This window comes from Gouania willdenowi, chromosome 19 (genome assembly GCF_900634775.1).
Source record: "Gouania willdenowi chromosome 19, fGouWil2.1, whole genome shotgun sequence".
Lineage (NCBI taxonomy): Eukaryota > Metazoa > Chordata > Actinopteri > Blenniiformes > Gobiesocidae > Gouania > Gouania willdenowi.
The window spans coordinates 1,298,412-1,324,350 of record NC_041062.1 but is presented as its reverse complement, the minus strand read 5'-3'; the positions used below and the strand labels follow the sequence as shown (position 1 = coordinate 1,324,350).

General features: G+C 39.1%; 1 protein-coding gene and 1 long non-coding RNA gene across 6 annotated transcripts in view; one reads left to right on the top strand and one right to left on the bottom strand.

Moving 5' to 3' along the window:
* Positions 1-1,369: 1,369 nt before the first annotated feature.
* LOC114481285 (uncharacterized) overlaps positions 1,370-25,939 on the top strand; it is a 179,923-nt gene continuing 155,353 nt past the window's right edge. For all 5 annotated transcript variants that reach the window (XR_003676230.1, XR_003676235.1, XR_003676233.1 and 2 more), the window contains exon 1: positions 1,370-1,489. This is a non-coding gene — a long non-coding RNA (uncharacterized LOC114481285). The remainder of the gene's footprint in view (positions 1,490-25,939) is intronic.
* On the bottom strand, positions 22,436-25,026 carry LOC114481284 (zinc finger protein 503-like). Its single transcript, XM_028475979.1, has 2 exons — positions 24,402-25,026; positions 22,436-23,985 (listed from the first exon to the last, which is right to left on the bottom strand). The coding sequence occupies exons 1-2, from the start codon at positions 24,642-24,644 to the stop codon at positions 22,585-22,587; spliced, it is 1,644 nt and encodes a 547-aa protein (XP_028331780.1). The 5' UTR covers positions 24,645-25,026; the 3' UTR covers positions 22,436-22,584.

The following is a 25,939-nucleotide window of genomic DNA, read 5'->3' as shown; positions in this document are numbered from 1 at the left end:
AAAAAACATTTTTTTTTGTGTCTGCTAAATTTCTTTTTGTTTTTTTTTGCGCACACAAAATCTTTCTGACCCTAATTTGATCCCGTAGAGCAAACGGTGTCAAACTAATTTTAGTTCAAGGGCCACAAAAGACCCAGTCTGACCTCAAATGAGCCGTTTATTTTATTTTTCATGTTTTATGTGAAGCAAAAAACAAAAAATCAAGCAAAAATAATGAATGTTAAGCATGTGGTCAAAATTACTTGACTTTCTAGCTAATTTGCTATGTAATTTGGGATAATTTGGTATGATAATTTTTGAGAATTTACCAGGTTTTTGAAAAATAATTGCGATTTTAATATTATACTGTAAATAATGTAGTACTGCAACTTCCATCGTATTTTATCTACAACTTCATTACAATTAATTACAATTTACTTGATCACAAACTTCCTGTGGGCCGGACTACATGCTCTGGCGGGCTGAATTTGGCCCGCGGGCCTTGAGTTTGACATACAAGTAGATTCCATAGAGAAACACTGGTGTAGTGCAGCGGTCTCTAACCTTTACCCTCAAAAGAGACATTTTGCTTCATCTCACATTGATTAAAATCCTTCTGGAGCTGAAAAAAAAAACCTTCTCAATGAAAAAATACAGTGTATAAAACTATATACAGATAAAATAATATTGAAGAATTTGATGAGTTAATGAATTTGAACAGCTACAAAAAAATAACTTGAATTTGATAACACGTGATCACGTCAGTCAACACATGCTAATTGCTAATTTCTTGCCACACACAAAGCGTGCACATTAAACCAACATGTTGGCGATTAAATAAATCATTCTACACACAATTAAAATCTCTATTTTCTTCCAGAACAGTCTTTTTGTTAGTTTAGTTATCTTACCAGGGGTTTAAAACCTAAGGTTAGCCACAGGTTTAAGGACAGTTGATGGTCTGTAGATGTTACAGGAGGTGAATAGGAAGATGTGATTTATAGGTTAACCAATTGTTTTATCATCATTTTATTTGAAGTTAATGTCATTAATCATCAATACCCTCTGTAAGAAATAACAATTCACTATTTTTTATATATTTTTTAAAGCTACAGGGAGCCATTGCAGAAGAGACAAATGGCCACATGAGGCTCCAGAGCCGCAGATTGCAAACCCCTGTACTAACCCAGGATAAATGTAGGACAGAAACATGTCCACTAGAGGGGGCACATGAGCAGTTTTGTTCCTTTTGCACACACTGTGGACATAAAATCACATTATTTCATCGTACACAGTGAACCAAGTTTAACTTTTAAAGTTCAACTTTATTGATCTTATTCCACCTGATGAATAACTGTATTTCTGATGTTTTCTCTCTTCTCTGATCTCCAGTTCAGCAGGTTTGAGGTCAGCTGACATATTTGACAGTGTCATTCTCAGGATGCTGGGGTTAGGACGGCCATGGGCTGCTGAGGTGTGGAGGTGTCCCCAGATTGAACCCCATGTGTGAGTGAGTAAACAGGCCAAAGATCACACATAAGGACACACAGGAAGTCTCACATATTGTTGTTTTGGTTTATCTTTATAGGCAAAGTAACGGATACCTTTGAGTATATTTAGAAAATCAGTAATTTTACTTGTTCGGTACTTAAATACGTTTTAAAAGAAATAAAATAATTTGTTACATTTCTACACCCAACCGTAGTAAATTATTATATTTTGATTTAAAATGATTAACGGACTTTGTGGAACTATAAAAAATTAAAATGATCAGACAACAATCAAATGCATCACATCTATTTTGTATATATTTATATATATTGTTCCTTTCCCCACATATTTGTCTATTATTAACTTGTTATTGTCTCCTCCCCTCACACCCCCTAATAGTATAAAACCATTATTATAATTATTATAATATCACAAACACACACACTTACTGTATTTTAATGTAAGCAATTTGTAAATAATGTCTATGGTCATCTTGTCATCCTCACCACTACTGATTACAGAAATAATCCATTTAAGGTGATAATCATCAGTTTTGTCCAACCGCCGCCTCGCATTGTGTCACAAACACGTTAGATCATGTCAAAGGCGATACGAGGCGCATACTAAAAATGGAACTGATTGTAACTGCTCCCTGGGTGCTATACCGTGGCTGTCCACTGCTCCTCAGGGAGGGGTTAAATGTAGAGAACACATTTAGTGTATGTAGCTTTACATTTATGACAATAAAGTATAATATATGTTCTATATTAAACCACAGTGTGTGTTGTAGTTTGAGAGGGAGGAGCTCACATTCTTATAGGGTAGGAGGAGCCAAGATTGTCAGGAGGAGTAGTCTCTGTGATGTGACGTCATAATGCGAGAAAAATCCAACTGTCCCGTTTAAAGCTGACTTTTTACAACATGTGAAATAACAAGAGAGGAAGAAAACAGAACTTTTTCATCTTTGTTCCTCTGAACGAGGCTAAAGGATGTTTATCACTGTAGAAAAACCATTATAAAGTGATTATTTCATAATATTTCTCCTTTTAAGTCAACATGCTCCTTATATCATGTGACTCCACTTTATATCTGAACAAACATGTCACACAGGTTTTTTTAGCCTAAGCTGAACTCTGCTCCTCACATTCTCTTCCTGTTTGCCAGACAAAGAAACGTCATGTCTGTTCGCTTGTCTCGTATATGGAATCAGGCCTTGGCAGCTCTCTCTCTCTCTCTCTGTGACTGACACAAGAGCGAGCAACGCAACTCCATCAAAAAAGGGCAACCTGACAGTCTGATTTGACAGCCCTCTTCAGACCAAATCTACTCATTGTTCCAACCACTACATCAACTTGACACAAAGAGAAGGCTTTAAAAAAACAAAAAAACAGCCATGCAGAGTTCATTTATTTCATCTACGAGAGAGAATTGACAAAACATCATTTTCTTCTTCTCACTATCTTTATAAAAAATGTCTGATAAGTAACTATTCGGTGAAGTATGAACATTTTATTCTGCTAAATCTAGTTTAAGTCAGACTTCATTTATGCTTGCAAAATATTACATTAATTCTAAGTGGTAGAGGTTGTTTTATCATTTTCACTTCCAGTCCAGCTCTCATATTTTTGATGCATCAGGGCGTTTCTGCAGAATTGATTTGTAATAAATTCAACAGTTGTTTTACACGTTGCCCCAGAATTAAATAAAATAAATAATTATCAGTTTGAACAGTTTTTAGGTTAAAAACCTAAAACGGATTTAGGATAATAAATCCAGTAGAAACAATATTATATCCTATTTTTATTTTATATTTTTTGTTGATATGTGAAATACTTTTCTCTATCTATAAAATGATAGAGGTGATAAAATTATGTTCTAGATCACATGACTCACAGAATACAGTTCAGTGTTATTTCAGCTCCAAAAGAATTACATTTGAATTAAATTAATTAATTTAATATAATTTCTTTGACCATTTTATGGGTTCCTGCAGGTCCAGACTTTTAAACTAATTAATATTTTTCTTGTTCACAAAGTTACACAAAACTACTACAAAAATTAACAAAACGACAACATTAATACACAAAATTACTCCAAAAAGACATATATATATATATATATATATATATACAAAATTACAGAAAATGACAACAAAAGTACACAAAAAGACAAGAATAACACGAAAAATGACTTTGCACACCCACAGTACTAACAAACATCCAAAACGATAACAGAAATACACAATATGACTCCAAAAAACATATATTTTCAGGAAAAATACACAAACGGACAAACAAAATTACTATAAAACTCTTTGTTCTTTCCTGTATTAATGCTCAGATCACTCATTATTCTAAATGCTGATATGAATGTTGATCATGTGACCCTCTGATCAAACAAACACATTTTTGAGGCCCTGCTGTGATAATAGTTGCAGACCTCTGGTATAGAATATATAATGTGAAAGATTTTGTCAAGATAATGCATAATTTAGCACCTGAATCCTAATGTACACACACACACACACACACACACACACACACACACACACACACACACACACACACACACACACACACACACACACACACACACACACTTTTAAAAGCAAAGACTTATGGGTAAACATGATGCTTTAATAGCCATTAAATGCCAACGACTGCTTAATTAATAATCAATGTGAAATGTTTTCTGCCATTAGTTGTGATCCAGTCACTATAAATACTCTTGTACTCGTGCCGTCATCACTCAAGTGTGTAAATCCTCATTATTGTGATATGCCTGCTCTCTCATTTAACTAATAAAATGCATGGACTTAAATGATTCATGGCAGCCATTTACATAATTTATAATTAAATCACAATTCGATGGCTTGGAATTTATTAACACTGAAAGTGCATGTGCCACGATGGTGATATATTAATTGATAACTTTAGCTATCATTGACACATTGTTCACGTGTCTGGGGACGGCCTATAGAGCAGAAACATCTCAGTGTGTATGTCCTGGAGTGATGACCACAGTATGCATTTGCTTTTAGAAATTAATCAGGAAATGTGTTTGATCAGAGTCGTCATATGTTCCAGCTCATTATTTTAAACACTGTAAAGATAAGGTCTAACACATTTCCATCTTTTATTGCTCGAGTGACGCCATAGCATATATATATATATATATATATATATATTGACTTAGTGTACACACTACTACACACTCTCATTATCGTTGATAAGAGAACGTAAAGATGGTTTCGTTCTTTAATTTAGTTCTTTAAAATAATGCTTGATTCATGGTAGTGATGAAATGTTCTGTTACAGGCAAATAAATAGTTACCGGAATAAAAGTATCAGTCCTGAAAAAGAGGAGTGCGGAGCCGTGTAGAGCTAATACTGCCAATGGAAACATGTGGCAGAATTATAAAACCATCATAACTTTAATCAGAAACAATTCAATTCAACTTTATTTGTATAACGGAGGAGTAGTTATTGGGGCTTCCTGGTGCCCCCATGACACGTACGGGGTAATGGGCCCCATTTATATATTGGTATGTGCCAATGATTCGCTATCATCGACCGTGGTAATATTGGACTCGCAAATAAATGAGAAATCAACTTTTGTTTTATTTTTTCTTTTGACCCCAAATTGAAAATCTGGCTCCGAGCGTTGATGCGTACACATCCATAAATTATAGCTACCATATTTCAGCCTGATCTGTTCATGAATAACAGAGGAGTAGTGATTTTAACTAGTGTAAACAACAACAACAACAACAACAACAACAACAACAACAACAACAACAACAACAACAACAACAACAACAACAACAACAACAACAACAACAACAACAACAACAACAACAACAACAACAACAACAACAACAACAAAGTGAAGGCGTTTTGAGTTCAGTAGCTCTGCCTATAATAATACAGTTGTGTTTTGTTCGACCACGGGGAGGGGTGTCTGATTCTGGTTTTGGTGCTGGCCACAGGTTTATTAGTTTTGAAGCTTAATTCTGAGCCTAACTCTCCTCTACAGTGGACAAACAAAGGGCTCCTCTTCACTAATGGTTCCTGAGGCTTCACCGCCATCTATTGATCTACTGTCACCCATTTTCTCCGTGACTTATGCCCTGCTTAATTCCCATTACTGTGCACACTGAAGCCTTATCAGGGAGAACAATGGGCTTGTTGTCACTGAGGGCAAAAATATGAGCAGGTCCGTGACAGTGTGAGTGCAAACTCATGACTCCAAGTGTTGGAGCCCTCTCCGTGACCTCTACGCTCATGCAGGCCAGCAACAAGCCAGGCATCAAAAATACTAACACCAGTTCGGTCTGTTTGCAGATGAATCAGAAAATTAGATCTCCCTCGTTTCATAAGAGCAAACCCCCCCCACCAAAGAAAAAACAAAAAAAACCACGGGGCTATGAAACTGTCAGCGTGATATGTCTCTCATAGCGATGATTCTCCGTTTCTGCACGCCTCTTCCACTCACTTGCTGTTATCTCTTCCTTTCAATTATATGTTTCTCTACTCTTTTAGACAAAGAGTAATAAAGCCATAAATCGTGTGTCCAGGAGAAGGTATGGACATTCTGTCTCTGAACTGCTGTTGAAACTGCCATAAACCACCCACAAAGTCAAAGATAAGAATTTACAGTTATTTAACATCATCCGCATCCACTAAATCACACTGATAAGAGAATCAAGTGATGGCTAGAGCTTCTTTGTCCTTTCACTATTGATTTTATTTTTTTAAACTGAGAGGGCGAGTGCAATGCTTTCGTTTAGCACCCTATTTGCTTTGTTTTATTGAACTCCACAATCAGCAGTGAATTAATTAATCTGATAAATAAACCCTCTGAGTGCTTTATTTTCCCTGGCACAGGAAATGTACGGTTAAAATTACATCGTTGTTGTCAGGCAGACGTAAATGACCTTGTTCGAAGGTCATTGGGACACTAATAATTCAATCTTTGTGTTATTTGCAGTGTTTCTCAAATTGGGCTACGTGTGCCCCTAGAGGTACGGGATGGCACTACAGGTGGTAAAAATATGGGGTTTTATAATGTTTATGTTTGGTTAAAAATTATAATTATACTAAATATTACAAGTAACTCACAAAACAACAACAAACACACACTAAATGAGAGAAACATACACAAAAGTAGCAGAGATACATACAAAACAACATGAGATTTCATACCAACGACACACACAATAAGAGAAAAATATGCTGAATAATAAACAGAACAGACAACAACAAAATACACAAAAATGACACCAAAAACATACAAACTGACTCATAAAATGATGATTAGAAAGTGAAAATACAAAGGTCAGTGTGTGTCCAACACCAGCTGGGAGATGACCGTATTATCTCAGAACTCTTCTTAAACCAGATTTGACAGCCATTAATCCACAAACGACCGCAGAAATGACTTTCAAAGATGGTGGACATTCAACATGGTTTATTTTAACTCTCAAACCTGGATCTGGATCCAGATCTTAACCAAACTGTATCTTCAACCTGCTGCCAAATCCACATTCTGGATCGAATCCGTACGAAACTCCACATTTTGATAGAGGTCACAACCTGACATCAATCCACCAAATTTGAATGAAATAACAAACTTATTTAAACTATAGGAATTTTTGAAGGTCGTAAATGGGCTTTCCAATGTTAATTTTAAAAAAAAATGCTGAGTCAGCAATCTGGATCAGATCCGGATCATGTTTGGTCAGATGTTGCATGTCATAGCCTTACAACATCCTGTGAAATCTTGAATGAATCAATGAAGATCTGACATAGATATTAATTTTTAGAAATTTTGCCCAACGCTAAAGAAAAGGAATTTTGTGATTTTTGATCATTTTTTGTGACCTTGATCTTGAACCTACCTTCACCAGAATTAAATGGTCTCATCTGTGATCAAAAAACAATTCACAGAAAAAAATTGAAGTGGATTTGTCAAAAATTGAGGACACTATCGTGTACGCAAACATACAAACATGACAATGAAGTTCTTGAAAGTAATAAATCTATTCAGGATTCACTAAATACTGTTTCACTTATTTACGCTATAGTTGTTTTTTCACAGAAATCTGAGCTAAATGTGTTAGTTGGACAAAACAGTTTGAGAACCACTGCTTTAAAGCACTTGATCTACTTTCCTTCTCTGCATTCCTCTAATAAGTAAAGCAGTAAAGACTCCATTTCCCTCTTTAGGAATTCTTTTAAAGTAAGGCGTCTCTCTCTAGTGGTAATTGACATTAATATCTAATGCAGTAAAAAAAACCAGCTTGTTAAAGAGCCCATTGTTTCACCAAACACAGATTATATGTCCCTCTTAGGGCATGACGGCCCAGTTTCAACAAAGACGTGTTTAGCTTAGCGGAAGTTACTCACTCATTTCAGCATGAAAACACTTATATATCAGTGCCTCGGAGACAACAAAGCTGCTGCCGTTCACATTTAATGATTCAGCTGCTGTTTAGCTTCAAGTTCACGACCCTGAAGCGATGATAAATGTCAAGCGCGACAATATCCCGCTAACTAGATGTGCCACAGCTAGCCAACCAATCAACCTCCTATTGACTGGGAAGGGTGTAGCGCGTGTTACTGTGCGTTTATCTGCGTAACCATGTGGGCCGCGTTTTTCTCTGTCTGACGTAAGTGTGTGGTTCCGTTTGCTCTGAGCGATGTGTGTTTCTTCTACCATGTGTCAATACCAGGGTTGGGGTCAAATACATTATTAAATTACAGTTATGTCTTCAATTATTCATGTTCAATTACAACTCAATTACAATTATGGTGATCTGCATTTTTTTCCAATTACAATTACTTCTATTTTTTTCCCCCTTAAATTAAATTACAATTAAGTTCTCAATTACTAAAGTTCAATTACAATTAATCACTATTACTGAGCCTTTAATAATTAAGTGCATATAAAATGCAACCTTCCTCCTGTGTTAGCTTTCTGTTAGCATCTCTAATGCTAACAGGTCAATTTGACCCATGTCTAGTGTAAAATACACTAATAAATATTATCTATCATCTAATTAGTTTCACATTTCTTGGTTACCTCGTTAGGCTTCCTAATCAATGAATACATTGGTTTTAATATTTTTGGTGAGGGCGTCTGAGCCTTTTTTGTGTCAGTGTACCCCTAGATTTCAAGTTATTTTGAAATAGTTTCATCCATAAAAGACAATATTACCTGCAGCACATGTATATATGTATATATTTATCCTTTATTTATCCTGAGCCTTTATATTTATCATGTTCTTTGTACCAAATGCCATCTAAATTCTTTGTTTTTAACTGTACTTGGTGAATGAAAACCTGATTCTGATTCTGAAGTAGTTATTGTATAAAACATATTAATATGGACTCATGTATTGTCACGGGCGTGCCCTGCACACGCCCAGCTCTGTGATGAGAGCTGTTCAGCAGAGTTCAGAGTTGTTAGGTTAGTGTCATGTGACGTGACGCCTTAAATCACCTCCAGACAAACACCACATCTCTATATTTATCCCAGTGAGACTTTATTTAAATAAACCAGACCTCCCATGCAGTTTGTCCGTCTAATTTAGCATTAAAGCACCTAACAGGTGGTAACGTGGTGACATTTGACTGAACCTTGCCCTGTCGTTAAATGTGCTTTAAAACAGCTGTAGCTACCACGGTTAGCATAATGCTAAGGTGTCGCCTGTGCTCGTGTGCTAATATCAAGTATTCCTAGGTTCCACATTTTTATAGAAAGTTCTTATTAATTAAGTAGAGATACTTCGCCTAGATGTATCATGTAGCAGTAGCTTAGCTTTTTAAGAGTAACTATGGCAACTTATTAATGGCTTTGGAGTTTGAACTGGTGGCTATTGGTTAGCTCCTTTGCCTCACAGAAGAAGAGTCAGAGTTTGATTTCAGTGGGAAAATCATGAACAAACTAGAAATTAACTAATTAATAAAAACATATTGACTAGCAGGGTTGGTGTCAATTATTATTGTAATCGTGTAATTAAAAAAAATCTGTTGCTGTTGTAATCGTATTGAAATTGTAATTGAGTTCATATAATTGTAACTTGTAATTGTAATTGGCATGAAAATTAAATTATAATTTAACGCAAAACTGTGCGACCATGTTACAGTTCTACACATATTTAGTTAACAGTTATTAAAATATGTTTCATATCAAGCTTTCCCACATTTCACCATTTTAAATAATTTAAATCTAGAGATATACTGACAGAAAAAAGGCTCAGACGCCCACACCATAAATATTAATAACATTTTTATTGATTAGGAAGCATAACAAGTTAATCAATGGATAGAAAAAGATAAATAAATGATAGATATTTGTTTTTAGTGTATTTTACAGCTGATTTAGAACTGTTATCCTAAAGAGATGATAACTTATTAGGTGTTTTATTTCAGTCTCAGTAATTGTAATTGAGAACATAATTGTAATTGACTTTCTGAGGATAAAAAAAATAAAAAATTACATTTTAATTGGAAAAAATGCTGGTCACTGTAATCGTAATTAAATTGTATTTGAACATGGATAATTCAAAATGTAATTGTAATTCAAAAATGTAATTGACCCCAATCCTGTTGGCTCGCATTTTAAATGATATTTAAGCGCTAGCACTTAAATTTCAGAAAAATTGCCAGTAATAGTACAATAATATACATTTTTTTCTCTCATACACATGTATGCCAGTTTGACGTTAGGCATGCATTCTTCTCAAATGTAAATTTTCCATATAAATGAAATTGAGAAACTCTCTGGGGCGTCTTCTAAACTTTTGCTGTTGTCATCCATCAAGAATATTGCCAATACGAGTCCATACAGGACTTGGACAAACAGCTTCTTTAAGCCCCTCTATGGGAGGCATAAAGTGTATTTATGGTCACTGCGGGCAGGTATAAAGGCAGATTGGCAAACATGAAAATTAATCCCTCTCCGGGGGGCCGTTTAGCCATGCTCAGCTGGGGTAAATCATAGATGGAAAGAACAACAGTGTAGTGGCACAGCAGACCAGTCTGACAAAGCGCCGCCCCGAGGCCTGCGTTTCACCTTTCCTTCAGAGCGTGTCAACAGATTCAGTGACTTCATCCATGTTTTCAGACTCGGTAATGAACTCAATCTGCATTCATTAAAGCAGACATAGGCAACTGGCGGCCCTCAGTCTAATTCTGTGCGGCCCCCAAAACAAAATTATGATTCATGAAGTTGGAAGTTATGAAGCCCAACATAACACATAAAACTCCAGAAACACAGAAAATGACAGCAAAATGCACAAAATGTCAATGAAAGTACATAAAATGATAACAAAGACACACTAAAGAACCACTAAAACACAAAATTACTACAAAAATGACAACAACATATACAAAAGGACTTCAAAGACACACAAAATGCCGACGAGTTTGCACAAAATGACAGAAAAATACACAAATTGACAACAGTGACACAAAAACACACAAAAATTGCTCTATTGACAGGAAAATAGACAACATTAATTAAAAAACACTAACAAAACCCAAACAAAAGGACTACAAAGACAAAAATCTTTGTTCTCTCCTGTAACAATGCTCAGATTGGTATTTTTTTAAATGCTAACATGAATGTTGATAATGTGTCCCTCGGATCAGACAATCACATTTTTGTGGCCCCTGCTCTGATAGAAGATACCCATCTCTGCATTTAACATTGCTTTAAACCATTGTTTAGAGCACGATGCTGAGATTTAAGGCTCTGGATGATACTTAACCGATGTGGGATTGATTTCATTTATGAATCACTGCGGTCATTACAGAGCTGGATTCTTTCATTAAAATGTCTCCCTATAAGCCCTCCACCATGAGAAGCAGCCTAAAGGTAATGTATCGCCTAATTTGTCCGAAACCATTGATTCTCTGCAGAGAAAATAGGTGACAAGCTTCTGTTGGAGCGTTTAGATATTTCACTTGAATGCGAACGAGTCAGAAATATCCATATAAACGCGTGCTATTGGAGTGAAAACATCGAAACTGGTGGAAAATCGTAAATGTAACGACACACGTGTGTACTCCTATAAATGTCAGGGTGTCTTTGAAAGGCTTTTCTAATTGTGAGGCTTGTGAGGGATCAGCGGCCTTGCTAAAATATTCCTCGCACACACACACTCGGGCTCTATTGACTTTTCAAATAAAAAGACGTTAATGTAGATAAGAGTCATTTTGAATCCTCATTAGTCAGTAGTAATCTAGAAACATGGGCGATATATTAAGGGTGGTGTTCACAGTTAGTCATGAAAGGAGAAATAAAAGACGAAATAAATCCAATCTTGGAACGCCTGTGATTAATCACGTTAGCCACAGCTAGCTTGGTCGCTTAACAGTTTTATTGAGTCATTTGCGCTGCTTTCCTCGATAATTCCTTTATTCTGAGTAATTTCTCCCTTTTTATGCTCAAAGAGCTGCATTCAGGTGGTATGGCTATAAACACCATTTTTTTTTATTATCTTGGACAATATAAGAGTCAGAATTGATAGTTGGCAGAAGAGCTACAACGATCGCACATTACTCTTTGAAGATTTTAATGAAAGTGTTAATTAAGTATATATTCAATTATTCCCTAAAGGGATCACAAGGCTACATTAACATTCATAATTTACTGCTGTAGTATCTCATTAGTTTGATTTTATTGTAATGTTCACAGCACAGAGTAATAAACATGAGGCTGAGCACATGCACAAGCTTCCTGGAACAGTTCTCAGGACTGTGCACGACATCCTGGGAAGTAAACATCCCTTTTTATGAAAAGCGATCAAGCCCATCTAATCCATTTTATAGACGGATTTAAGGGAAACACACATGGTGCTTATTTAAAGTAACATTTACAGGATTTGAAGTTTCATTTGATCTAGTGAAAGTAAGAGCGAGAAACACTTCTGCCTCACAGAAAGACGACTACATGTTCTTCCAATGCGTGTTAAAGAAGAATCATTGTTTTTTTGGTCTCTATGTGTTGGCTCTATGACAGACTGGCAGATTTTTCATTTCAAAATTTCCCAAATTTGACCTATTTTTTTATTTTCTCTTTCATGGTCTTTCCCTGTTTAGAATACTTTACTGGCCATTAAACGTCTCTATATCCTACCAAACATGCTAATAAGTACTCTTATTAATCTTATATTTGTATGCTTCAGATGAAACTGAAATCATGCAAGATTAGATTGCAAAAAACTTGACATCTGTTTGCTTTCTAGACACTTTTTTTTTTTTTTTTTTTACAGGAGAATAAATAACATGGAAATGAGTGATATGGTCCCAGAACATGTAATAAGTGAGTGTCATCTAGCTGTTTTATTTCATTTGGCTCGAAATACAGTAGTTTGATTGAGAAGATAATTTTTCCATTTCAGAACATGAATTTTGAGTTTTACATCTATCTTCTGTGATCAAGGAAAGTCTGAGTCCTTATAAATGCGATGCAGGTTTTTCATCCCTACTAAAGGTGCATTCCCACCAAACGGGAATTCTGCGACACTTGTTGCTTAAATCGCCCGTGATGAGTCGCTTGAACATAGTCACGGTTTTTGCTCACTTCATCGTGTCATTTATATAAGATGTCAGTGGCGCCGCCAGGATTCAATTTCATAGTACGTACAGGAGTTACAGATTTACTAAAGGATGAGTTCACTCTGGATGTAGGCTTATTCAGGCTCTAATTTTGCCCCTGTAAGCTGAGGAAGTGTACAGCCCTCCCGCTGCAGCCGTCTCACTGTAGTGGGAGGGAGGGGCTACTGCCTCGGCTCTACAGACAGTGAAGGACGGGAGAGTTGTCGCTTGAAGTCGATTGAAAAGTTAAAATTTTTCAACTTTTAGCGACTTGGTCGCACAGGACTTTGTCGTTGGAATCGCACAAGTTGGTTCGCTTGAGATTGCATCATTTACAATGACTTTGAATGTAACCTAGTCGCTTCAGCTGCATTCGTTAAGCTTCAAAATCAGTTAGTGACGGATGACGTAAATGACAATCATTGGCCTTTATGTTGGGCTTCAATTAATTGGCTTAAAAAGTAAGTGGACTCAGCATGTTTAGCCTATTACAACCCAAGATATTTATTATCCCCTCCCAAAAACAATGAAAAAAAAATCGTAAAATTTGTTTTTTTCCACACCTTCAAAAAAAATAGTACGCACAGTGCGTACAGGATTCGGGCCGGCGGTGCCACTGTAAGATATCAACCAGTGACGTGATGACCTGGGAAGTAACACAGGGAGAAACTCATCGCTGATTGGATGTTGGGACACAGCGTTACTGGACGTCGCTTGAAAACTTTGACCGGCTTGTAGCGACTCAATCGCGCGATTTGAGTCAAGTCACTTGATGTCACGTCATTTAAATTGATTTTAAATGTAATCTAGTCACCAGACTCCCTGAAGTTTTGTTGTGAACACATCGTAACACTTGTAGACGTCGGCCAACGACTGTGATTGCACAAGCATTCAGATACGTGTTTTCTGGCTGTTTGTTTGTCTCATTGAAACTTTGAGCTTCAGTGGATCCACAGCTGTTACTTTGCAAGTCAGACACTAGAGGCCTGTTTTCCTCATCCATTAGTCGAGAAATAGCAGTCTGAGACTTTCTCACAAGGTTTTTTTTTTTTTTTGTGAAAGCCTGAAGCCTATCAGGTATCGTATACAGTACCCGCCCCGGCACCTGATGACATGGTTCTACAGGGAGTTTCTGCTGTCACAATAAATCAGAAACAGGCAGGATACAGTGTAATCATGCCGGTGTCCCGTTTCACCCGTCCTCTGTTGAGCACTTCACCAAACCTACAGTGCATGTGTCACCACGGCTATGCACGTGCTGCCTTGCCCACAGTGCTTGATGGTTGACTGCAGAGGAATAATCCATGGGAGATAACATACAAAGAGCTGTTGATGGTTAATGTTAGGGATCCTTTTATTGTACACGGTGATGTAATGTCCCGCCAGGAGCTTCCTCTGCAGTAAATTACAGGTTTTTGAGGGGAAATAAGCTTGTGAGGGCTGTTTTATATCTTACAATGTCGCTCGTACCTTATGAGGCTTTACAGACGTGGTGCTGGAACTGTGAGCTTGAAATGAAACCCACACTTCAAAACAAAAGTAAACTAAACAATCAGAGAGACCCCCCCCCCCACCTTTATAAGGATCAATTGTAACATCTAATTCCCGCAAATTACCCAAACATTATGTTGCTCTCTCATTTCTAACACTATTTAATCTGCGTCTGGAGTATTCGCTGTCACTTCAAGTTGCAATGGCTGCTTTCACACTGGCAGTTCATTGTCTTTTGATGGGCCATAAAAGGCTCAGTTTGATGGATGATGACTCGGGGCATCTCTCTTTGTTGTGGAATGCGTGCGAGATGTGAGGAGGAGATGCAGTGTGAATGGAAGATGTCATCGATGTCTTAAACTGACACCGCAGTCCTCAGTGAAAAACTTAGATCTCTGGGAGCAGAGAACAAACGCAAATAAGTCATTCTACTGTGTTACAGTTTCACAAGCAAAACTCCAGGAGTTTTAAAATAATTTCCAAGTGGGTTTTTCTTTGGTTGAGGCTTTACAATTTGGCAGAAAAGAAACCAGTGATGGATCCTCAGAGAGAGAGAGACAAAGTAGTGCAGATCTATTTCTAAGAAGAAGATGGAAGGGGCTTTGGCTCCCGTCTGTATCCAAACTGGAATTTATTAAGAACTATGGCTGTTCGTGTCATTGCCTTTTGATCTAGTTCAATACTGGATGCTCCATAATCTTTGGACCCCTGATACCTCAACATCTGCTCAAGCACTTACTATTGAATATATTATCTGTTTAAATAGGGCAGGTGCTTTTGCATGAAAACCAGGTTTTAGGCTACCGTCAACTAGTTCAATTTTCACAAAGAGTCACAAGCAACTTCTCTTGGGAACTTTCTTGAGTTTTTTATAGACTTTCTCCATGCAAAGAACTTAAATGTATCTAAATAAACTTTATTTATTGATCGATAATAAGAAATCAAATGCTTCTTTTGCTTTATAAACAGCCATTCAGTACATTGTCATGGTCAACATTTGAATATACTTTTATTAGTTGATAAGCTAAACATGTTAGCATTTTATACTCGATATCCTGATGCAGTAGATGATCAATTATTGGTGGTTTTATTCACCATTAGCTTAAAACAGAAAATTTTCACTCACAACTAAAGTATTACTGACCTTAATCTTTGGCTTTTCCACTTTAATTATTTGCAACATTTAATGAACCATAAAAATAAGATAATAATAAAAGGTTCAGTGTTTAGACATGGGGCAGGACTCAATAAATATGTTTGACTTGTTTTCAAAATGAAATGGAGGCTATTGCATAAGAAGTCACATTGTAACACTTATTATCGACCCAAAATCACTGCAGTCAATGAAAAACAAAGGTTTCAGTCTTAACCTCCAAAGAATGATCTAATACTTAATTAATTTTATCCTTGGTCCACTTTGTAATTTAGTGGTTTGTATCCATGCCTCAGAACGAGAACTGAATTGGGTCCTCAGCTCACCTGTGTCGCTGTACCACAAAGTGAAACCACATTTCAGGTCACCTGTCAGTAAAGAAATGAGTAATGTGCTCCAGATTAACAGCCTGGGGATAAAGTCATAGCTGAAGCAATGTTTGAAGGATCTCAAAAACCCAGGATGCCTTAAATTGACCCCTGTCATTTCCTCATTGACATGTTTTCTTGTTGTTTTAAACTCTTGTGTCTTTTCTTTTCATATCGGACAAGTTCAGTGTATGTTATACACAGCAATCCCCCTCCATCTGGTTTTCGTTTCCTGTGAAGTTCATGTTGGAAGGAGATTTCTTTGAAAAAACGAGCCTCGTTTGAACTGGGGGCTAATGTATTCAGGATGGAATCTGTCACTCAGTTTATTGCATGTTGATGACTAAGGGCAGTTTCAGCTTCAAGCAGAGCATGATTTATGGACACCATGTGAACTCTTGTAAGCAAAAGCCAGCTTGGAGTTCAGAGCAGCAACTGGGCCTTTTCTTGGCTGCATTTTCTTTCCCTTCATGCCAAAGTATTTCGCACGGCAATTAGCTCCGTTCTCATTTGGGTCTGCCGTCCCACTGGGTTAGCAAAGTCATTTATCATCCTCAGGGCTTGGATAGTATGCAGCGGCTTCTCAGGTACTTTTTGTAAACAGTCATTGGCCTGGATTTTTGCTTTTTTTGCAAATGAGAAGGGGATACAGTAGTTCTTTAGGTACTGTCACCAATTCCTGTGTCAGAGATTCTGATTTTTCTCCACAGTTGTGAAAGCAAAGCGAAACTCTCATTTCACATAGCTCATTTGTCATGCGGTAGCTACAAAGAGTGAACAGGTTGATGACAACATAGTCCCCCTTTTTTCAGAGGGTCAACTGCTTTGGATTTATAATGTAAACTAAATACTTTAGACATTAGGAAAAGATTTACGAGGCGAAAAACAACAAACTAGGCTGGAAATATTGTCTAAAAACAAACTAAAACAAGCTTTCATGCAAACAATATCCATAAAGCTTTTTAATAGCCTTGAACTCGAAATTTGGCACGTTGCTACAGAAACACAGATGTATGGCATATAACCTGTTTGACACACAGTAAAAAACTTCTCATGTGTGCCAAGAATTATATTGAAACATATAAGTGCTGGTTTTCGTAGGAGTGTTTACGCGTCTTCCAAATGTCTGCGGGGCATCATTAAAACACATATTTGAGCAGGCAGGGCCATAAACATATGCTGAATCCATTTCTGTGTTCCTAGCCGAAACATCTTCAGAAGCAGCCAGGAAAATAATTAACGCACAGTTTGTGCTTTTTTCTCCCTCTTCTCATTCATCCTTTGAGAGTCGTTACTTTACAAAAAGCCTGCCAACTGATTCTGAATCCATCATTAGGGTCTCTGCTGTGCCTATGTCTTTATCAATCTGAATTAGGGAATCTGGTTTAGCCCTTTGCTTTCTCCTATCTAAGTGGCGTCCCACACAGTTGTGCTGGCTCAAGGGCTACGGGCAGCATCAGAGGCGACTAATTGTCAAGGTTATGACTTAGTAGATGACTGATGTGCAGCCAGGCTGTTTTTGTCAGTCTGTCAGGTGGCTGGAATGTTTAATGGTCTCATTATTGGTTGCTCTGTTGTGTATATTCCTCTGTCAGCGTTGCTGAGCCATCTGAACTGCCAGAGCACTTCAAAGGCCTGCGAGTCATCCGTCTTCTTCTCGACGCCCTGAATGTTCAGCCTCAGCTGAGTGCCGGTGATATGTTAGGACTTGAGAGCCAGCTGACAGACAGGTCTCCTATTAAAAAAAAAAACCTGCACCAATTTCCTTTTTGTCGTGCGGTGAAAGCATCAGTGCTCCTGTAATGGATAGAGGGAGGGGTGATGATTGCCACAGGATGCCGGCATCTGACATTTGTGTTATCTCACTAATTTGCCGACAGGATGACACCAAGTGTTTTGTCTTCGATGTGGATTTTTGGTTCTGGTGTCACAGACTCCTACAGGTCACCATCTGTTGTGGAACACCACAGGGAACAAAGCCGATTAGGAACCACTAAATTAAGCTGCAATTTCATCGTCAAGGGCTCTGGGTTAGCCATAATATTGTTCTCGAGCATCATGGGAAAAATTCTGATATATTTCAAGCCATTAATGTTGGAAAAACCAAGGTGGGATATTGAGGATGAGAAAAGGGGGGTGGGGAATAAAATCACAATCCAGATCTCAATCCTTCTTTCTCTCCGACCCTTCACATGATTGATTGTTTTCTGCTGATCTACTTTTGGATCATACAAAACAACCCATTTGTCTTAAAGAAAAATGATGTGCCACATGGTGCAGATGGAAAAAATCTTTGAAAGCTGAAGAAAGATTAAAGAGAAACTCTGCTCCTCAGCCCTAATTACGTGCTGTAGATTACACTGTCGATTTAACCAGATGGCAGCCTGGATTCTGCAGGCCCTCTTGTATATTAATGTACACAATTCTGTTATATTTGACATTGGTAAGTGAAATGTCCATCACTGGTAATGCTCTGCCAGCTGGCATTATTCATTTTGCACTACTTTGGGTTTACTTGGTGTATTTTTCATTTCCAGCATTATGAAAGGAGCATTTCAGTTCTCTGGCTATTTATCATTTTCACTGCTGAAGTTAAAAAAAAATGTCCTCAAGAAACATCTACAAATTGTGTCCGTTGTTTCTCTTGCATAGGTCAAGGCCGTATATCTGCCACTAAAACTGTCATGTTGGGCAAAGCGCACAAGTTCGATTGTAACTTGATTAGCCTGATAGCCTGTCGACATGACTGCAAACACGGCAATAGGGTACGTTAACAAAGCTAATAATAGGAAGGGGGAGATAAAGTGGAGAGGATGTCTGTGCAACCATTGGCTGGTCATGTGTCTTATTTGCGGACACAAAGGAGCAGACTGTGTGGCTTCGGCTAAATAAATAATGTTGTCTTTGTCCTGCCTCACTGAATGCTCATGTCTTCATATGCTTGGATCAAATCTCCATCATATCGCCACACTGCATGGTCACTGTGTTTAGGAGTCTTTTCTTCTTGAAACTCATTGGTTCTGTCTCCGGATGTCAGTCTTCAACGACAACCGCAAACCAACAAGTGTTGGCCAGCTCCTGCACCCAAAAAACTCCATCCATGAATATGCCAAGGCTTATTTTAAACCAATATGCGGGGGAACGTTGGCTTCGTTTCTCATCCAGAGAGCACGAACAGCAAAGGAAGCACAATGCCAGCGTGTCGTACTTTTAAACATAGTTCAATTAAATGCTGTTTACTGTTTGCAGGGGCCATTCATCTTACTCAACGTTGGTCTGCTTCTTGCAAATTTGTCAGTAAGAGCTTCCACATGCCAATATGAGGAAAGGAGGAAAAGTTGGGAGGGGGGGGGATCAGAGCTTGGGTTTTATGGGGGTGTCTCTTCAGCCTGCAGTTAATTAGCCACCTCCACACAATAAGGCCACAAGTCATTAATCATCTGCAGCCAAGCCGAAGTCGACTCGCTGTGAACAAGACATTTGGAGACAAAAAGTTTTCCGCCTATGACAGTCTTCAGAATAGACTCTGTCACTGCTGTGTAAATTATAGTGTGTGTTGGGTGCTGAAGGACAAGGGTCCACTGTACAACTCACTGTTTCACTTTCTTTTCCTTTCTATGTTGACAGACTGTCCAAGAAAAAAAATCCCCTTTCCTCCTTTTCCCCATCGGCTGCCTTGTAAATCATGAAAACATGGCTTTGTACAAGCGTGACCAAGTATCTATGACTAGTCACAGTGTACCATGCTTATTTCCTTCACTTTATTGATGCCACACAGGGGTTAATGGAAGAGGACATGCTCCAAAGGTCACAGGCTAAACAAAACCCAGCTTTAACTCAGCATTCCTTCAGTTTACTTTGCTTGTCAAAGGAAGGGAAGTGATGGAGTGATGATAGATGTGGCGCTTTCTCCTGCAAAAATAAACCACCATGCACAATGTTGCTGTGGATGAGAGAAGAAACACTTTTCTGCACATGCAAAACATCATAAATGATTCCTTTTGGTGTGTGTAAACATAGATCTGCACGTCTCTCCAGAGCATACAAGCTTAGTTTATACAAAGCCACAAATGTTTACCTGACAGCAAGGAAATCCCTTGATTGGGAGCATCAGCAGTGATGACAATAGGGTGTTAAATTCATTATGGGAACATCTCATTTGAAAAGCTGCTTGATGGGAAATGCGTGACAGTGGGTTCTGTGTGTGAGTGATGATGCGTTGGGCTTTAAAAACAATGGCTGTTGCAGCAGCACATGGCAGGCAGCTGTGCAGAAGGCGACTTCTTTTTTTTTTTTTTTTTTTACATGAACCCAATGCGATGCTGATGTGTTCCACCTCAGGTGAAAGTCCAGGAGTGCTGTTTGGTTCAAAGAGAAGCAGGTGGGGTCGCACATGTGGTTTAGCACGGACTCACAATCCTAATAGAGCGTCTCATCGCCTGAAAATATCCAAACATGTGGGGAAAGAGATCCTGTGGAAGACGTAGGAAGATGTATTGAGTTCACTTCATTATATACGACGTGTGTGTGTGTGTGTGTGTGTGTGAACCCCCTGAACTAAATACTGCAATAAACAGAGACATATGAATGCTACACATCTGCACCAGATGACCTCAATCATGCTTTATTAGGTAAAAACTTTCTCAAAATATCTACAAAACAATGAAAGGGTTTAATTTTAATATAAATGATGAGGACGCTTTAAGGACTAATTAGAAGATTAGTTTTTTACTTGGCTCATATGGAACAAACTATATATATGATGTATTTTCCCTCCCCTTTGTATTTTCAAGCATAACATTTCTCTCTTAATAAGGCATTACATGTATAAAAACCCAAACAACACTGTTAAAACAGTTCAAATTTTAAATCATGCACCCAAAATATTATTTAGGATTTTTATTGTTGAATTTTTATTTTATTTTTAAATTGTATGCAAGTAATAAAAAATAAACAGGGTGTTTGTGTGAATGTGTTATTCACTATAGAGTAATGACGTCTGTACCAACCCAAACACTAAAAAAGTGATCAGTTGTGTTGCGTATTGACTGAATTATCCTGTGTTTTGATTTTTACCGCATTGCCAACCATTAATTAAGTTCTACAAGAGAAGTTAATAGATTTTCTTCCCATGTGTCCACATAATATTAATGCATTGTTTGTCAGTGAGAGATACATCACATGATATGATCCTTCATGGCTGATTGGTTGTTGTTGCTGAGTTGTGGCTTTGAAGCTTCGTCGCCATCTATCACTGAGCTATCCTTAGTGCTCATCTACATGAAGGCTGATTGGTTTTGATGGATGTGACATTTGGCCGTTAATGATTGTGATTTTATTGCCTAAAGAACAGTCTGATTTACTGTGGACAGATAATGACACCACAGGCTTGATTTAGTTGATTTGTTTTAAGGAGCTGATTAAATAGTGAGGCCTTGCTTTATTTCATGCTCTCTGCTTTTCCCCTGGCTTCATTACGGCGATGACACACACACACACACAAGCCGTGGAAACGTCCCACATCTGGTGTCATAATAAATCTTTGTTTAGCGAGCCCCTTGCTGATATCAGTGGCTCGTTTGTCTTTGTTAATGAAACAATAATCCGTGATGGCGTGATTGAGAAGATTCAGCGTGTCTCGATGAGCCCAGGAGAGTTTCCATCTGAACACACACACTCACATGCACACACACGGAAACCTTGTTAGCACTTTTAGCTTCATGTCATCTCACCTTAACAAAAACATGTTGACCTTTTACTGTGATGTTTTCAGCTCCAAAGCAGCACTATTTTTAATTTATGAAAGACCTAATACATGAAAAAAGAGAGAATTTGATTCCACAATGAGTGATTAATGATGAACTATTTAAATGGTTTTTTATATTGTGCTCCAAATGTATTAAATTGATATTCATCTCTCAACTTTATAGTCCAATGCTAATTCACAGCAAAAATATTCCCCAAAAATAGCATTAAAAATGAATTTAACAAATTAAAAATATTTACGTTACAGTTTTACTGATGTTATAATGCACTAGCAACATGATACTCATTAAATTATAAAATAATCTGAGGAAACCCACACGCCATCCAGATAAGAAAATAAATCAATTCAAATTCTGGAAGAAGCTGCTGTGATTGATTTTCACATCCATCAATATCAATCACACCACAAAAAACTCTATATAATTATACGTTAGAGTAATTTAAGATTAGTAAAAACCATTTTAGAGTTAAAAACAGAAACAAAACCCCAAAACAAACAAGAGTTCATCATAAAAACAGATCTGTGTTGTGCAGTCAATAAGATTTCCAATGAGGGGAAAAAAAGCACGTTGAGGCTTGTGGACGTTATATTATAATTAACTTTTTATTTTAGTCACGCTTGAAGCTATCAGAAATAAATACACTGATCCCCCACTCGGATCCAGTCCCAGTACACAATATAAAACTCATTGGGCCTAAATCTGTTTTATAAATGTATATTTCTTCATGTCTACTGATATCCTAACGCCGAGGCTGTTGTCAGTCTTTGTCCGTACAAGGCGTAAGGGGAGTAGTAGGGCCCGGTGGCCGCTGGCACCGGCACCGGGGCCCCTGGGGCGGGCAGCGGGCTCTTAGAGTACGGGTGGTAGCGGCTGCCCAGTCCGAGGGTGTGATGTGGAGCCCTGAGGGCCAACGTGGTGCCCGGGCTGCCTGTGGGGGCCATGTGCATGTGACAGGCCATGGCAGCGGCCGCAGCCGCGTTGGCGAGAGAAGCGGAGCCCGGGTACCCGGAGATCAACTTCTCCGTCCCGGCAAAGGCCGTGTGAGTCCGCAGGTGACTCAGCAGCTCCTCGGAGGACGAAAAGCGCTTATCACATGGTCCGTTCGCTGAAACCCAGTTACACACGTGCGGGAGCGGGTCGTTGGGGAGCACAAAGCCGTAGGGGTACAAAGGGTGTCCGCTGAACGACGGGCTGGAGGAGTGCACCCCGTGCAGCGGGTGTGTGGGGTACATGAGCGGGTATCCGGACTTTAGGGCCGCTGAGTCATGTCCGCAGTTGGCGCCGGAAGCTCCGGACAAATGGCTCGTGCAGTGATAACTGAGGCAGTACGGGTCCCGGCACAGCGTGGCAGACATGAGGTGGGGAGGGGATGTGGCCCCCGCTTTACTGCAACCCAAGGAGCTGGCAGCAGCAAACTGTGCGCTGAGAAGCTGGCTGCTGGACTTGGTGGGGTCAAGGGTCATTCCAGGAGGGAGGAACGGCTGCGGAAAACCATACGCGCCCGCTAAACTCCCCGGGTAGGAAATACCAGCAGGCGGCAGTGGGAACACTGTGTGCCCGGGCTTATAGGGGGACACGGGGGCCACCAGCCCGGAGCCCAGCACTGAGGAGGAGGATGTTACACATAGAGAGTCTGATGTAGCAGTTTTGGATCCAGATGTGTTTTCTTGGTGCTGGTTATCAGAGGTAATTCCACTTATCCTATGGCTGCCTGTGCTCTCTGCGGTGCCGCTTTTATTGCCCTCAGACTCCTTCTTATCCTCCTTGTCCCCCGCTTTGCCTTCAGACGGCAGCGGGGACACGGAGGTGCAGGAGCTGGGGCTGCCTGTCCTGGGGGTGAACGGCTGGCAGGTGGCGCTAGGCACTCGGAAACAGCTTTTATCTCCATTCAGGCTGCTGCTGCTGCTGCTGCTGGACTCCTTCTTCTCACACGATTTGGAGTAAGGTTTGAAGCTGGATTTGTCCTCGGCTCCAATGTCGCTCATTTTCAGCGGACCGGATTTGGCCTCCTTGTCACATGATCCGTTAGATGTCACAGAGGACAGTTTGGAGGAGGACGGAGGGTCCGGTTTGCCAATCTGAGAGCAGGTCTGGGCCAGAAGGGCCAGCGGGCTCTTCTTGGCATCCAGCTGCAAGAGGAGAAAAAACACAGTCAGGGAGATTTATCACATCTTTATGTGAAAACTGTGAAAATACGCACATGAGCATTTGCGCATTTTACGCACTGTGCGTAAACTTTGAAAATGAAACTCGGATTTGGGTAAACAAACACGAGTGATTTACAGTAAACAGCAGACAATAATAGTGTCACTTTTACACATACACACTCACAGATAGTGGCCAAATACTTTAAATTAGAAATAACAAACCCAGATTTATCATAATATGGTCCAAGGTTTTTTTTTTGTGCTTCAGTCTATTTATTATTCATCTGAAGATCTAAATCCATAAGCAGTACATTTTAAAAACATTTAGTTTCACTGGATATTATTATTTTATAGGGATTTGACGACAATAAAAACCAAGCGCGCACACGTTTCCTTACCTCGATCGGACTGACAGGAGTGGACGGTAAAGGCTGGAGATACTCCGGATGTAAGATGTGTCCTGCCCGAGCCGTAAGCATTTTCAAAACCTTGATTGGAAGACGACTAGCTTGACGAAACGGATCCGCCGGAGAGACGGAGTTGAGGATGGATAGTTGGCGGACGTTCACTGCGTCCTTCCTGCACTCCCACGCTGGATTGGTGCTATTTCTCAGGACAGAAACCGTGGGCGATGTGATCATGACCCAATTCTCGTGAAAATGCTCAGAAATCTCATGAGTAGGGTAAAAGAAAGCCAGTCCCCGACAGGACCAAGAGCCACAAATCAAAGAAACGACGTTGAATCCGCGGTGGAGACGCTGTGCAGGATCCAGCCGCGCAGCTTCATCCCTGGCGTCACACTGACAAACTGTGGCTGTGGGTCCGAGTGCGCACTCCGTGGGCAGGAGGGATCACTCCGCCTCCTCTCGTGTAGCATCTGGGTTAGTCCCACGGTGTCCTCTCACTGCTCATGTGATCAGAAGGTCGAGGTGTCGTGACGTTTCCTCACCGATCACATTTTACGCACTCCCAGAGGCTTTGGAGACACATTTTATACTTGTGTGCGTATTTGCGTGGATTGCGCTTTTACGCATGCGCTTTGGTTGACTCTCCGGGTTGTTGGATACAAATTAGCATTTATTTTAATTCACAGTATACACAAAACATGCACTTATCAAATGAATTATACCTATGAAGACATTTATCATCATGCTACGCAGCTTGTTGGGACTTAAAACTAATTTTCTAGGTGTTAGGAAAAAAACACACAACAACAACAGCATCGGTTGTAAGTTTGATCTAAATCATATCTGAAAGTCATTTTTCAGTCCAGAAATGGAAAAAAAAGATCTCCAGAAAACACTCCCGTGCTGTCACATTTTCTCCAATGTGCACTGATATACATCTCCACCTTTTCTTCTTTCCCCTCTCAGTCACGCAGCCTGTCATCTGTCAGTCCTCAGTCCTGCACGCCAGCTATCTGTCAGCTGTCTGCACACTACACCCCCCCCACCCCCACCCCCAACTCAGTCAGATTCAGGTCAACTCTGTAAAGTCAATCCATGAGAAGTAGAGAGAGAGAAAGGATTGATGATGTTATCCTCCAAGTTTTGAAATCACACAGAGCTTTAACTGCAGTTTACAGTTTATTTATTGGCAGGACATTCTATAACTGATCACATGACTCCAATCAACAAACTAATAACATTTTTAACATAATATTGCAGCAATAATAATAATAATATATATATATATATATATATTTTAAAAGAACAGAATCCACTTTTAGTCCAAAGGGACTTTTATGTGGCTGCTACGAATCACTTCTTTCCATCCAAATGCGCCCACTTATCTTATTACTCAATAGCCTATAAACGTCTTGCTGATCAGGCAAAAGTTAAACATATGCAAGTGTTTTTTGATTGATAACAGGGGTGCTGTTTTCGGCAACGGCTGTCAGGCTCTGACACAGTGCTCTGAGTTATTAGGGCAGAGA